This window comes from Mustela nigripes, chromosome 5 (genome assembly GCF_022355385.1).
Source record: "Mustela nigripes isolate SB6536 chromosome 5, MUSNIG.SB6536, whole genome shotgun sequence".
Classification (NCBI taxonomy): Eukaryota; Metazoa; Chordata; class Mammalia; order Carnivora; family Mustelidae; genus Mustela; species Mustela nigripes.
Window position 1 is genome coordinate 38,634,263 of NC_081561.1, and position 15,606 is coordinate 38,649,868.

Consider the following 15,606-nt stretch of genomic DNA (forward strand, 5'->3'; position numbering starts at 1 on the left):
TTGGTTCTTTAAAATACTGCTGCTTTGGGGATCTAGTATATGTATATATTTAAAAAAAATATTGTTTTCCATTGTGTGGGTGCTCTTATTCAAATAATACCAGATTATTAGGTGTTTCATAAGTTCTTACTTTTTGCTTCAGTATTTCTGTAGTGAAAATAGGTTTATATATATTTGGGTGAAGTAAGTTATGGAACTAAGGAAGAAGAAGATGGACCAAGAAACTTTCAGATTCCTATTTCTATGCTATGCCTTTTAGAGCACCTAAGAGAATTTTTAAGGAGTTTTTCCTTACTCCTTATTGGTTAATTGCTGAAAAATTGTACCTGAGGTCTTTACTTTGCATTTTGAACTTAGGGTTTACAACCTTCTGGTGTCTAATTTGAGAAGAGAACTGTGAGACCTTGAAGTCATTTTACTTCTCTATGTCTTCTCCACTTATGAAATAGTGATAAGTAATATCTGCTTCATGGTATTAGGAGTGTGAGACATGTGATTAGTGCTGAACAGCTGATATCTGCTGCTGTTTTATTTTTTTATTTTTTTAAAGATTTTATTTATTTATTTGTCAGAGAGAGTGGGAGAGAGAGCGAGCACAGGCGGACAGAATGGCAGGCAGAGGCAGAGGGAGAAGCAGGCTCCCTGCCGAGCAAGGAGCCCGATGCGGGACTCCATCCCAGGACGCTGGGACCATGACCTGAGCCGAAGGCAGCTGCTTAACCAACTGAGCCACCTAGGCGTCCCTCTGTTGCTGTTTTAATTCAAATTAGCTAAAAGAGCAAGAAAAGTAAACCTCAGTGCAATGATATGAAAAATTAATGTGAAAAAATTTGACCTAGCATCTTTTTGATTCTTTATTGTTTTAGAAGCATCTCTAATATATTTAATTGCTTTTCTAAATAAGATAGACTGGGACTAATTTGGGGGACTTTTTCAGTTCTGTAAAGTTCTTTTTGATGAGATGTGGTTGTATTTCTTGTTTTCCCTCACCCTTTTTAAAAGACTATTCTTAATTGCTGGGGGAGTTTTCTAAATGGTTTCCGATTATATTTGCTCAAGAAGTTCACTAGATAATGATGCCATGAGACTCAGTGGCCTAGTTAGAGGAAACAAACAGCCAAAAAAATCCTTCAGGGAAATGACTGTTTTTCAGAGTCCGTAATCTAAGTTAAAGCCTGTAAACAATTTTGTTCTCCAAGTTGTATCTTGTCAGATCATGCCCCTTAATGTTTCAGTCAGTGAAGTACTATCAGCAGTGGTAGTAGTTACCTCTTGTGTGTACCAAATTACCCCCAAATTTAGCAGCTTAAAACAAACATTATCTCACAGTTTCTCTGAGTCAAGAATCCAGATGTAGCTGATCTGGGTCCTCAGCTTGGGTTTTCTCCTCATAAGTCTGTAGTTGTGTATGTTGGGACTACAGTCATCTTAAGGCTGCACTTGGGGAGAGTTGGCTCCCAAGTTCCTCATGTGGGTGTGGATTGGCTTCATGTCTTAGCTGCCTGTTGTCAGCAACATCGGTTCCTTGCCAGAAGGACCTTTTCATAGGGCAGTTCACAACATGGCAGTTGAGGTCTCTCAGAGTAAGCAAGATGGAAGTCAGAGTCTTTTAGTAATTAATTTTAGGAGTCACATTTTTTTCATCAGCAAGTCAGTGATCTAGCCCACACTCAAGGAAAGGGGCTTGCATAAACGTTTGGGGATCATCAGGAGCCATTTTATAGGCTAACTATATAGCAGTCTTTCAAGTATTGACAGTTTTGATGTGTATTCAACATATAATGATTTTATATTTGCAATATATCTATTAAGCGTGTCTCTTGTGTGCCTTTCCCTGATGCCATCTCTTCTCCAGCGCCCTGGGAAGTAACCACTATTTTAATTTAGTCTCCGTTAATCCCTTGCTTTGCCTTAGTTCTACCAGGCTGTATCTTTAGTTTTACATTTTTTTGAACTTTATATGAATCTACTTGCTTGTTTTCATTCAGCCATGTTTCTGAGATTCTTACATGTTCTTGCATAAAGTGTAGCTTATTTTTATTGTCTATGAATATAACACATTAATCAGTCTGGACGTTTGGATTTTTTGCTGTTAAAAATTGCATTGAACATGTTTGTACACGTTTCCTGTTGCATATATGCAAAATATGTACATAGAGTTGATGGACAGAGTTATGTGCATCTTCAATATTCTAAGTAATGAGAAATTATTTGTCTAAGTGGTTATACCACTTTAACTCCCATTGAAAGGATATAAACCTTCCATTTGCTCTGTATCCTAAACTTAGTGTTTTTGTTTTTGTTTTTATTCTTGTTTCTGCTGTTGTGTTCTGGTAGACCTTTATTTATAAGAGCAAGTGGTGGGCCAGATTTGGCCTACGGGTTGTAGTTTTCTGGCACTTGGACCAATCTATCATAGTTACATAGCAAATAAAAATAAACACACTGTGTATACAATCAGTGACTTTAAGAAAATGTCCCAAAGATTAAATTGGGTGGCATTTAGGGAGTTGTATTATGTGTAGTTTTTATTTTGTGTATATTTTTGTATTTTACAAAATGTCCCAAATGTGTATATACTACCTCCAAATTGAAGGGGAGAAAAAGAACATTTGAAGGTGTTCATATAGTATCTGAGCCCTTGGAATAGCAAGGAAATGCTAACGTAACAAAATACTGGTGACAAGACTAATATTATTTGGATAACATGGGACATCAACACTGTAGTTGTAATTTTAGAAACATAGTGTACTTTTTTTTTGAGTATGGCTGACATACAATGTTCCATTAATTTCAGGTGTTCTATATATATGCCAAATTTTGATATTGCTATGTATTTTTAGTTTTTGCCAGTCTGGCAAGTATGAAATGATAGTTCACTAATCTGCATTTCTCTTATTTGAAAATAAAATTGCATGTTTTTAAAAAATGTACTGACTTTTTTAACTTTCTCTTTGAATTACCTTTTTTAGCTGGGTTGTTTGTGTTTTTCTTATTTAAGAGGTGTTTGTTTGTTTGTTTGTTTGTTTTTAATGTACTTTGTGTAGTTCACACAATGATTCTAAATATTTTATTTTTTCCTCCACTGAACTCTTAAGAGAGTAGAGACTTTTGAGCTTTGATTTAGCCATATTCATGAACCCTAGGGTGGTGCCTGGAATATACTAATTAGATATTTGTTGAATATACTTTATCAGGGGAGATAATCATGTGAATTTTTAATTTTTCAAGTAATATATAGACAGATTATTCTTCAGTCAGCTTTGCATTCCTAGGATAAACCTTTGTTGGTCATGATGATGGCTTTTTTGGTTTTTAAATCTCTTGCTGGATTTGATTTGCTGTTATATTATTTGGGATTCTTTTTAAAAATCGACTCAGAGGTGAGACTGGTATGTAATTTTCCTTTATCTTACTATTTTTGTCAGGTTTGTTTATGAAGACCCTGCTAGTTTCATAAAATGAACTGAGCAGTATTTTTTTTATATTATTTTATTATTTTAGAGAATGCTGTGGACAAGTGAGCATTACATGCGTCTCTTTGTCCCATAGTTTGTACCCATGTCTGATAACTGAGGGATAGAACTGAGTATGCAGTTTATACAGTCTGTGCTAATGAACTAGCCACAGAACTTGTTTCTTGTAGCTGAGTTCTGCTGATTAGAATTTTCAATAGCCATATGAGAGTACTTCCAACAAAGACGAAACAATAGTTTTGTTGAATTAGAGGTATTATTTCCATCTGACCATTTGGTTGCCTTATTCTATTGAATGAATAGGCAATAATAGTTAACCATGTGGGCTGGAGTGATTGACGCTGGTTATTAAGGGAGATAGAGTTGCTACTACACTGTGAAGGCAAGAACTGTATCTTGAACCCGGGAGATTCTGGGGCACCTCATGAGTCTATCATGTTCAATGTTAATTGAACAAGTTAATTGAGATCTGTTACACTCATGGCTCACAAGCAGGACCACAAAGGGCTCAGGATGGTTCAGGAATGAAATGTTCGAGTTTCCCCATTTCGCATATCAGATTCTGTTTCAGGAATTACACCTGGCAGCTAACATTAACAGACCAGAAATACATGGCTTAAACAGTATAGTGGTTTTTAAATCTCACTTAAAATAAGTCTAGAATTGGGCTATCCAGGGCTCGGATGACAGCATTATGGCATCATGAGGATCTTAAACTTCTGTTTTGTTTTCCTCTGTGCTCCATCCTTAGTACCTGATTTCCATCTTAAGGTCACCAGAGTCCAAATGGTGGCTAGAGTTTAAGCTATCATATATCCATTTCAGACAGGAAGCAGGAGAAAAGGGGAAGGACAAAAGGGGAATGCCAGCTGAAGTGAAAATGGGTATTTGGATATATAGCTAGCAGTCTTGACCCCAAATATCTTCAGCTGGGTAAATGGTATAATTTTAGAAGGCTTTTAGAATTCCCAGAATATCTTTATACTTTGACCCTCTTTAAAAAAAAAAAAAAGCTTTGTTATGATTAATTTTACTATCATAGTATTGACTAAGTTATTCTTTGTCTTGGTATTTTCATCAATAGTTGGGAGGAATAAAGAATGTCTGAAAATCCCAAAGCCTAATTTATCAAAGTTAATTTTCATGTGTGTTATAATTTAATGATATGAAGTTTATAAAAAGTAGATTGTTTTGTGTATATGAAAAGATCATAACCGTTATTATATATTCTTTGCCACTGTTTTTGTCTATTTCCTTTTAAGAGTTGATGACTGTTCACTTGTTTTAGCTAGTTCTTGCTAAGTTGTTTTTTAAAAAAAATGTTTGATGAGTTTAATTTTTGCCAATTTTTGTGGACATGAGGTTTTAAAACTTGTTCTTAATATGTTTTCTTTGATGTTAGTGGGACTATTAAACTAAATAGTCTGTTTATCTTTCACTTGCTAGTAGCAGTCTTTTAACAAAAACATTTACAAGGAAAAGCATACTTTATAAAGATGGCAGGATATGAAGAATGTTGTCACTGTTGGAGTTAAGAATAATTTTCCTTTGAAAATAGTCATCAGTTTGAAGTAGAGCTGTAAAAGAAGCAATTTCTCGGTTTCATGATAGTGGCAGCAGCACCTTTTTTTTAATTTACAGGTATATAAACCCAACTGGACATTAGAACTGATCCAAAGCCAACAAAAATGTTACTTAATTTAGGTTTCTTATAGATTAATATTTATGGGCTAAAGGAAGAAATCTTTATTCTTTTTTTATTTTTTTAAGATTTTATCTATTTATTTGAAAGAGAAAGAGAGCACAAGCAGGGGGAGCATTAGGCTAACAGAGAGAGGCAGAAGCAGATTCCCTGCTGAGCCAGGAGCCTGATGCAGGACAAAGAAGAGATCTTTATGAAAAAAGAACGGTCAGATTACCAGAAGATAGTTTATTTAGAGTATGGTGTTAGCAAAACAAAGATTTTGAGCAGTTGTTCTACACCTATTTTGAGTCACAGACTGCTGGGGGCGGATATTATAGAGACTTTTCAGAATTGTGTTTCTCCCCATCTCCTTCCTCCAGGTGTTGATTGCTAGCAACTGCCTTTTTCTGGTTATTCCTACCAGCAACATAATGAGAGTTTTCGTTGCCATACATCTTCATGCCTTTTTACAGTTAGTAGCTGCCCCACCACTTTTTGACTTGTGTTGTAACAAATTAGTTTTGCCAGATCTAGAACTTCCTTAAATTCAGTCATAGGAAATGTACTCCTTTGAGTGAGCATATTTTATTTAGTATAGGGTCTGTGCAGTTCATCCTCTTCTCATGTATCCATAGTCTGTTATTTTTTGTTGCTGTATACTAGTCATTTGTATAAATATAATACCATTTAGTTTGCTTATCTTTTCACCTGTTGATGGATGTTTGAATCATTTTCAGTTTCTGACTATTGTGAATAATGTTGCTAAGAACATTTTTTTTTAAAAGATTTTATTTATTTATTTGATAGGTAGAGATCACAAGTAGGCTGAAAGGCAGGAAGAGAGAGAGGAGGAAGCAGGCTCCTCGCTGAGCAGAGAGCCTGATGTGGGGCTCGGGCCCAGAACCCTGGGATCATGACGTGAGCCGAAGGCAGAGGCTTTAACCCACTGAGCCACCCAGGCGCCCCAAGAACATTTTTTTCATGAAAGAGTTAATGCAGGGGAGTGCCTGCATGGTTTACTCGGTTAAGCATCCCACTCCTTTTTTAAAAGATTTTATTTACTTATTTGAGAGAAGAGAGAGAAAGAGAGCACAAGTGGGGGACTAGCAGAGGTAAAGGGAGAAGCAGACTCGCTGCTAAACAGCAAGCCTGATGCTCACGGCTAGGACCCTGAGATCATGACTTGAGCTGAGGCAGATGCTTAATGGACTGAGCCACCCACGTGCCACATGCATCCGACTCTTGATCTCAGCTCAGGTCTTGATCTCAGGATGGTTGTGAGTTCAAGTCCTGTGTTGGGCTTCACACTGGTCGTGGAGCCTACTTTAAAACAAACAAACAAACAAACAAACGAAAGGGTTAATGCGGGACACCTGAGCATGTTCACTTACCACATACTTTCAGGTTGTGTGGTTGACCCTTGACTAACTTCTGTGAACCTAGCCCTGGGATGTGCCCTGTATTATAATTGATAAGGTGGTTTTGTATAGCTGAGTATGGAACTGTGTATTATCAGCTTGTTTGATTGTTTGTGCAAAACATGATTTTTGGCTTTCCTACTTTGGGCCTGTAGTTCTGGTATCATACATGGCTGGTCACTCAGGCAAACGTGCATATTTTATAAGTCCCTAATAAAAGCCCTGGGCTCTGTAACTCAGGCAGGCTTCTCTGGCAGATACCCTTTGCATATGTTGTGGCTCTTCATGGTCAGAGGAGTAGAATTGTTGGATCATGTGGTAGTTTTATGTTTAACTTGGTAAGAAACTACTAAACAGTTTTCTATAGTGGTGTGCCACTTTACACTGCCTCTAGCAAAGTATGCAAAAACAGTTGTTCTGCATTCTTGGCCACACTTGGTATTGCCAGTTTAATTTTAGCCATTCTTTGGGGTATGTGTATCTCATTGTGGGCTTAGTTTACATCTTCATGGCTAATGATAATGAGCACCTTTTAAAATGTGGTTTTTAGCCCTTTTGTATCTTTGACCAATATCTTCTATGGTGAAGTATCTGTCTTTGTTCACTTTAAAAATGGATTATTTGTATTTTTTGAGTTATAGGAATTAATTTTACACTTTGTTTTTCTAATTGACTGTGATAACTATGCAGCTTACAAGATCTTTGATCATACAAGTTACCGAATACCAGGAATGTTAATAGCCATTGGCTCTCTGGCCTGCTGAAGGCTTAGGCCATCAAGTGGTAGACATAAACAACATGCTGAGAGTGAAGCCAAACATTATTGTATCAAAATTTCTGGGATATGGTGATCAGCTCATTAAACTCTGTTCTGCTAATTTAGGATTTCTCCTATTGTATACAAATTATTTGATCTTTTTAATCATAGTATTAGTATGGTAATTAGAGTGGTTTATAGTCCTGACCCTTTTAATTTTAATTTTTTAAAACTTTTAGAATATTTATTTTGGTTACAATTATTTTTTTTTAAAGATTTCATTAATTTATTTGACAGGGAGGTAGAGAGCACAAGTAGGCAGAGTGGCAGGCAGAGACAGAGGGAAAAACAGGCTCTCCGCTGGGCAGGGAGCCCAATGCTGGGCTTGATCCTGGACCCTAGGATCATGAACTGAAGGCAGAGGCTTAATGACTGAGTCACCTAGGTGCCCTGGTTACATTTTTGCATATATGTTTATTTCCATGATAGAAATTGTTTTTTTAAAAGATTTTATTTATTTATTTGACAGACAGAGATCACAAGTAGGCAGAGAGGCAGGCAGAGAGAGAGGAGGAAGCAGGCTCCCTGCTGAGCAGAGAGCCCGATGTGGGGCTCCATCCCAGGACCCTGGGATCATGACCCAAGCTGAAGGCAGAGGCCTCAACCCACTGAGCCACCCAGGCTCCCTCCATGATAGAAATATTAATACTAACTATTGCTGGTCCTTGAACAACATAAATTTGAACTCTGTTGGGCCCATTTAATGTGGATTTTTTCTAATAAATTCAGTATAATACTGTAAATGTATTTTCTCTTCTTGATGATTTCCTTAATAACATTTTCTTTTCTAATAGTGACTTTATCGTAAGAATATGGTATATGATACATGTAACCTACATTGACTTTTTTTTATGTTATCAGTAAGGCTTCCAGTCAACAGTAGGCTATTGGTTAAGGTTTAGGGGAATCAAAAGTTGTATGTAGATTATTATCTGCAGGGACTTGGTGCCTCAGCCACCTTAAGCGGTTAACTGTGTTTTGTAGTAGAAACACCAGTATTCATTACCTTTAAAGATTTACTGTCATTATTAGTTTCTTATGATATTAAAAGACTGCATACATTTCACTAAATATGTGAAGTGCCAGAATTCAATTTGCTGACAGTTATTTTATGATTGGTCAATAAAACTTAACCTTTTACCTTTCTGTTGGTTATTTAGGACTTTGCTGAGTTGTAGTAGCTATGCTGAATTTAATGGAGTCTATTTCATAAGTGGCCTCCAGATAAATGAGATAGTACTATCAAGTATTAAGATCGTGTTTAAAAATTCTATAAATTATATAGTCATTCCTTCCAAGAGAATAATTTGTGCAAAACATGATTTTTAAAAAAAAATTTAATTTTTTTTTTTTTCGGTGATCCAAAATTTTTTTCGGTGATCCAATTTTATGCAGCATATAAACCACATGCAATACGTGCCCTACTTAATACCCACCACCGGGCTTACCCAACCCCCAACCCCACTCCCCTCCAAAACCCTCAGTTTGTTTCTCAGAATCCACAGTCTCTCATGGTTTGTATCCCCTTCTAATTTCCCCCAACTCACTTCTCTTCTCCATATCCCAGTGTCCTTCGTGTTATTACTTATGCTCCACAAGTAAGTGAAACCATATGATAATTGGCTCTTTCTGCTTGACTTATTTCACTCAGCAAAATACGAATTTTGGTCAACACTTGCTTCCTGCTTTGGGCCTATAGTTCTGGTATCTTTATATTTAGATATATAAATACATATTTATATTTAGTTATATATATATAAATATCTTTATATATGTTATATATTTACATATCTTATATATAGTTGTAGATTACTAACATATTTTTTACAAAGGAGTGTAATAACTATTATCCTGTGATTTTAAAAATATAATTATATTGTCACTCTTTCCATGAACTTATGCGCATGCAAATAAATGTAAATTCACAGATTTTATTTTATTATTATTATTAATTTATTTTAAGATTTTATTTACTTATAGAGAGCACAAGCACGGGCAGTAGCAGACAGAGAGGGGAAGCTGACTCCACACTGAGCAGGGAGCCCCATGTGGGGCTTGATTCCAAGACCTTGAGGTAATGACCTGAGCTGAAGTCAGACACTTAGCTGACTGAGCCACCTAGGTCCTCCCTTATTTTTTCATTATTTAAAAAAAAATTTTATTAATTTTTCTTTTGAGAGAGAGGGAGAGAGCATGTGCATTGGTTAGAGGATGAGAGGGGCAGAGAGAGAGGAAGAGAGACAATCTGAACCTGAGGTTACGACCTGAGTGGAAATCAAGAGTTGGTCGCTTAACTGACTGAGCCATCTAGGCACTCCTTCACAGAAGATTTTAAAAGCACTTTTTTTAAAGTTGTGAAGCCTTAAAAAGTTGTTTATGCTGTTCTTTTTTTAATTGTTAAATATACTTTCATTGTTCAAATTTTAAATAGTACATTGAATTAAAAAATATTTTGACAGTTGGGTCAAAGTATCTAATATTATTTTAAAGCATGTAAATAATAATTCGTATCAATTAACTTTGAATCTGATTTTGCTGTTTTACCATTCTTACCTTTTCTTTTTTTTAAAGATTTTTTTTTATTTATTTGAGAGAGAGAGAGCGAGCATGAAAGGGGTGAGGGGCAGAGGGAGAAGCCAGCTCCCTGATGAGCGGAGAGCCTGGTGTGGGACTTGATCCTGGGACTCTAGGATCATGACCTGAGCTGAAGGCAGTTGCTTAACCGACTGAGCCACCAGGTGCCCCATTCTTACCTTTTCTTTGTCTTGACTTGTATACAGTCAGTTTTATAACACTACATATTTTAAACTTAGATAGGGAAAATTATTTGTACCAAAAGGATAGTATTGATTGTAGCTGTTTCTTTAATTTGAGTGACTGGAAAATGTGTCTACTTTATTTGATTTTAAGTTGGAAGGAATATAAAAGTTAATGCTCATTTATTATGTTTTTTAAAGGTTTTATTTATTTGTTTATTTTAGAGTGAGAGTCATAGTGAGTGAGATACCAGGAATTAAGAGTAGGGGGAGGAGCAGAAGAAGAGGGGGGACAAGCAGACTCCATACTGGGTGTGGAGTCCCTTGTGGGATTCAACCCCACAACCCCAAGATCATGACCTGAGCTGAAAGAAGTCCAGTCGGTCACTTAACTAACTGAGCCAGCCAATTGCTCCAAAAGTTAATGTTCATTTAAAGAGTTAGTTACGGGAAGTTCTTGCGCTTTGGTGCGTACCTAGTAAGAGCTTAGGCATTAGCTGCTACACTTGTTATAGGCTTAAGTATTATCATTGTTGTTGAAAATTGCCTCATGGTTAACTTGAATTATGATCTACCTAATAGTGCTATTGATTTGTTGGGATTGAGATCAGAAAGACTGATTGGGATATTACATATAAACATAGAGATATGTGGGGTGCTGGGTGGCTCGGTCAGTTAAGCGGCTGACTTTGGCTTAGGTCATGATCCCAGGGTCCTGGGATCAAGTCCTGCATCAGGCTCCCCACTCAGTGGGGAGTCTGATTTTCCCTCTCCCTCTGCCTGCTACTCTGCCTACTTGTGCTCTCTATCTCTCTGTTAAATAAATAAATAAAATCTTTTTAAAAAAGACACAAAAGTTATGTATATAGGGATCAGATGGGGGAGTGAATTTGGTATGTAAATGTGAATTTGGTAAGTTAATTTGTATGTTAATATGCACAATGTAAGTATATATAATAATTACTAAGTTTTTATGTATTCAGTAGAACTCAGCTTATTATTTCTTTCCACAGCCTTATATTCTGTTATATTATTCTGTGTGTTTTTCTGGATCCCCTTTGTCTACTTCTACTATGAAGAAAAGGATGATGATGATACTAGTAAATGTACTGTAAGTATGTTTATTTTAGGGGGAGGAGGAAAGATGATTTCCTTTCTCCAGGAATGACATGACTGAATTTTTTCTAAAGCAGCATTGTCTAATAGAAATACAATGTGAGCCAGATATGAAATTTTAAATTTTCTAGTAGTGACATTAAAATAAGTAAAAAGGAGCAGTTGAAATTATTTTTAGCCATACATTGTATTTAATGTTATAGGTTCCAAGTAGTGTCAGTTCAAATACAGTCAAAACACATTATTAATGAGATATTAAATTTCTTTTTTCACACTAAGCCTTTGAAATTTAAAATGTATTTTACACTGCAGCACATCTCTGTTTGAACTAGCGATATTTCAAGAGCTAAGTAGCCACATGTGACTTGTGACTGTTAAGACAGCAGTTCTAGAGCAGGGATTGGCAGACATTGTCTCTAAAAGTCCAGGTAGTAAACATTTTAGGCTTTGTGGGTATATAGTTTCTGTCTCAGCTACTCACCTCTGCTATTGTACTGTGAAAGTAGCCAGAGCTAATACTTGATGAGCTTGATGTGGTCCAGTAAAATAGGAGGTGAGCTACCTGTGGCCCATAGGACAGTCCGCTGACCCCTGTTCTAGGGCATAAAGGAGGAATATTTGGAGACTATTTTTACTAATCCAGGATAACACTGATATAAGAATCTCATAAATATAACATATGTACATGTCCAAAATTTCAGACCAACATCACTTAAGTATTGGTATACAAATTTTAACTGAAATAGTAGCAAATTGAATTCAGAGATACCTTAAATATATATGACTATAGTATAACTGAGTTGAGCCTGTCTCTAGACTGCATGGGTAGTTTAGAATCAGCACATCTGTTAATATATAGTCATTTAATAGGTCAAAAAGAAATTGTATGTTGAAAGGTATTTGCAATTTTTTCTGATTTAAGGGGGAAAACACAGCATAAAATGAATGTTTTTATTGAGTTACAGGAATTTGCTTTATACTTTTTTATGTTTTGTATTTAAGTACAAAAAAATTATGTTTAGCTTTCACTTAAAAGCCAGCATTATTCTTAATCATGTTTATTAAACCCTAAAGTATTTGCATTAGATCAGGAGCAAGTACATAACATTATTTTAAGTGATTCCAAGTGGTAATCAGTACAGTTGTTAGAGAAAAAAATACAGTGTTTAAGTATTTATAAAGAAAGTCAAAATTAATTATTTGCAGATACTTATGTAACTCTGGATTTGTAAACCCAGCATATGTAAGGTAAAGTGGGTGGTTAGGCATTTCATGTTAAAAATGGAATGAGATACGTGTTTTCTCTTTTTACCTTTCCTAAAGTTAATCCTGCCCAACCCTTTTATTTGATCTTAAGAGCCTCCTCAACCTTTATTTTAGGTTTTTTCCCTAAAAATTGTCTTAACTACTTTGTGAAGAATTTGTCATATGAAGCTTGAATTTAAATTTTAAACGGTGACTTTTAGAGACTTCATTAATCTGAGAGACCGTGTATTTTTTTGTTTTTGTTTTTTACTGATTTAACATTTTTTCTTGAGGTTAACTTTTCTTTTCGTATTTAAAATATCCAGCTTTGTGTTTTTCTTTGTCTTTGGACAAAGATAATGATAAATGTTTTATATTTTTATATATATGTTCTTTATATATTTTTATTTTATATAAATATATATTATATAAAAATAAGTACATATATATTCAAGAACATATATATATCCATACATATATATGTTCACATGTATGCATTTTGAATATTGTAATTATTATAACCAATTTAAATGAGTTGGGGTAGGGGTATTACAGATTCTGATTGTATACTGTTTGGGGGATTATATTAGTAAATATTCTGATAATTTTACTAATGATTATGCCCACTGAAGAATTGATTATGCTTTTGAGTACTGATTTCCACAAGGTCTAATCATTGAAAAGACTTTAAGGTCTAGTGGTTTGCAAACATAACTTATGATGTGGCATTACATTGTTTTTTCCTAAATTTTATGATTATTTTTCAACAGGGAAATTTTACAGTTGACTAATAAATGTACATTTGGTGTGAAAGTACTTTTACGCCATAGTAAAATAGTTTATATTTTATTTTTTTAAGAATATTTTATATTTTAAAGGTCTTAGTAAATGGTATACTTTTTTCCCTTGACTTCTAGCAAATTAAAACTGCATTCAAGTATACTTTGGGATTTGCTGTAATTTGTGCACTTCTTCTTTTAGTTGGGTAAGTCTTGATTTTTTTCCCCCTGACAATGGAAATAAAATAATTATAATAAGGCTCATTTAGAAAAATCTAGAAAAAAAAAGTAAGAAAAAGAATAAACCACCTTTTTTTTTTTTTTTTTAAAGATTTTATTTATTTATCAGAGAGAGAGAGGGGGAGAGAGCGAGCACAGGCAGACAGAATGGCAGGCAGAGGCAGAGGGAGAAGCAGGCTCCCTGCTGAGCAAGGAGCCCGATGTGGGACTCGATCCCAGGAAGCTGGGATCATGACCTGAGCTGAAGGCAGATGCTTAACCAACTGAGCCACCCAGGCGTCCCTAAACCACCTTTTATATTGCTACCAAGCAATAACCACAGTTAACCTTTTTTATATACGTTTTTCTACCTGGACATTTTTTATGTGCTCAGATACATGCAGAGTGCCCTTCTCTCCCATACACATACCCTTCATGATATAATTTTACAGAAATGTGGATTTTATTTTATGAATTCTTGATAATCTACTTGTTGACATACTATATGAATTTCTTTAGAATAGTAAATGTAGATTCATCAATTTTGACTATACTGCATTTTCCTTTTAGGATACAACAATTTATTTAATCTAATGATTACTTGGGCATTTATGATGTTGGAAATTTTTCTGTTTTTATAAACAGCTCTTTGATGAAACATTTCTGTGCATCTTTTCAGATTTGATACATCAGTCTTTAAATTTTTGAATTAATCTTTGTCAGTGAGTTCCTTTCTTAAATCTTTTCCCTTAAGGTTTTCTACTAATATCAATAACGTTTTGCATGTTTTACTTATACATTTAAAATTTTCTCTTTGGAAAACATTTGTCCTTGCTAATGGAATACATTTATGCTTGTTAAAATAGGTTTCAATTCTTTTGTTTTTTTATGTTAGGAAATATGTGTGGTGCTAATAAGCTTTTAGAAGGTCGTTTTTATAATTTGGTTTCAGAAATTTTAGTAAATAAAAAAAATGTCATTTATTGAATACAATTTGTGGTGGAATAAAATTGGTCAGTAACCTTTTGTAGTTCTAGGAGTTTTAGAATACCAGTGCTTTATAATCAAGGTATATTTCCAGTACCCTTTGTTTGCCTTGATGTGTCATGAGAAAGAGTACTTACTGAAAGGACAGTTTTTTTTTTATCTTTAGCTGTTGAATATATTTTTAAATTCTCTTTTGGCCTTTTAAGAAAGATAGGTGAATTTGCTTTTGTTAATTTGAAGGTCTCTCATTTAGAACCCTAAATTTTCTAGAACAGAGATCAGCAAACTTTTCTTGAAGGGTGGTTAGTATTTTAAGTTCGAGGTCCATATAGTCTTTGTGGCAACTACTCAACTCTCTTGTACCTTTATAGTAGTCATAGACAAGATGCAAACAGAAGGACATGGCTGAGTTCTAATAAAACTTTATTTACAAACAGAGGCAGTCAGTATTTTGCCATCTCCTGATTTAGAATGTGACTGAGAACCATCAGTAAAACCATAAATCTTTATAACAACCAGAGTATCTGTCCCAGACAAAAGGTATCTGGGGTTAAATTTGCATATTTGTAAATTTACTTGTAAAATAACTTGTTCTTTGCATGGCATATTATCTTCAGTCCTCATTTAGAGTTACATTTTTCAATTCTGATAAAGCTTTAACAGATTCTCTAGATGACATTTGTTTATTTAGAAGTGATCTACTAAAAATTAAGCAAATGTTTCCTTGCAAATATGCTAGTAACAAGAAGCAACAGTTTGATCAGCCATTTTGAACAATATAACATTCACTTATTTTCCAAATAGTATTATGTACTAGTTATGTTCCAGATATTGTACTAGGTACTGGTGAAACAGCAGTTAACAGAAAAGACAACTTCTTTTCATGGAACATACATTCAAGAGGTTTAGAGGGGCAGAGAAAGAAAAACAAAAAATGGGTTGTTTTGAGGTTATGAAATGGTAGGGAAGACACTGATGAGAAGGTAGTATTTGAGAAGATATTTGAAGGAAGTGAGGGAGCCATGAATATATGTGGGGGGAAGAACATTCCAGTCCGTGGAAACAGCAGGTGAAAAGCCCTGTGGCAAGAAAGTATCTGGCGTATTTAA

The 15,606-nt window shown here is 34.9% G+C and overlaps 1 protein-coding gene across 2 annotated transcripts in view; it reads left to right on the forward strand.

The window, feature by feature from the left end:
- The window catches only part of LMBRD1 (LMBR1 domain containing 1), a 134,373-nt gene that overhangs the window by 22,090 nt on the left and 96,677 nt on the right, over positions 1-15,606 (forward strand). For both annotated transcript variants that reach the window (XM_059400176.1, XM_059400177.1), the window contains 2 exons: positions 11,165-11,262; positions 13,430-13,497. In XM_059400176.1, coding sequence (XP_059256159.1) covers positions 11,165-11,262; positions 13,430-13,497 — 166 coding nt within the window. The remainder of the gene's footprint in view (positions 1-11,164; positions 11,263-13,429; positions 13,498-15,606) is intronic.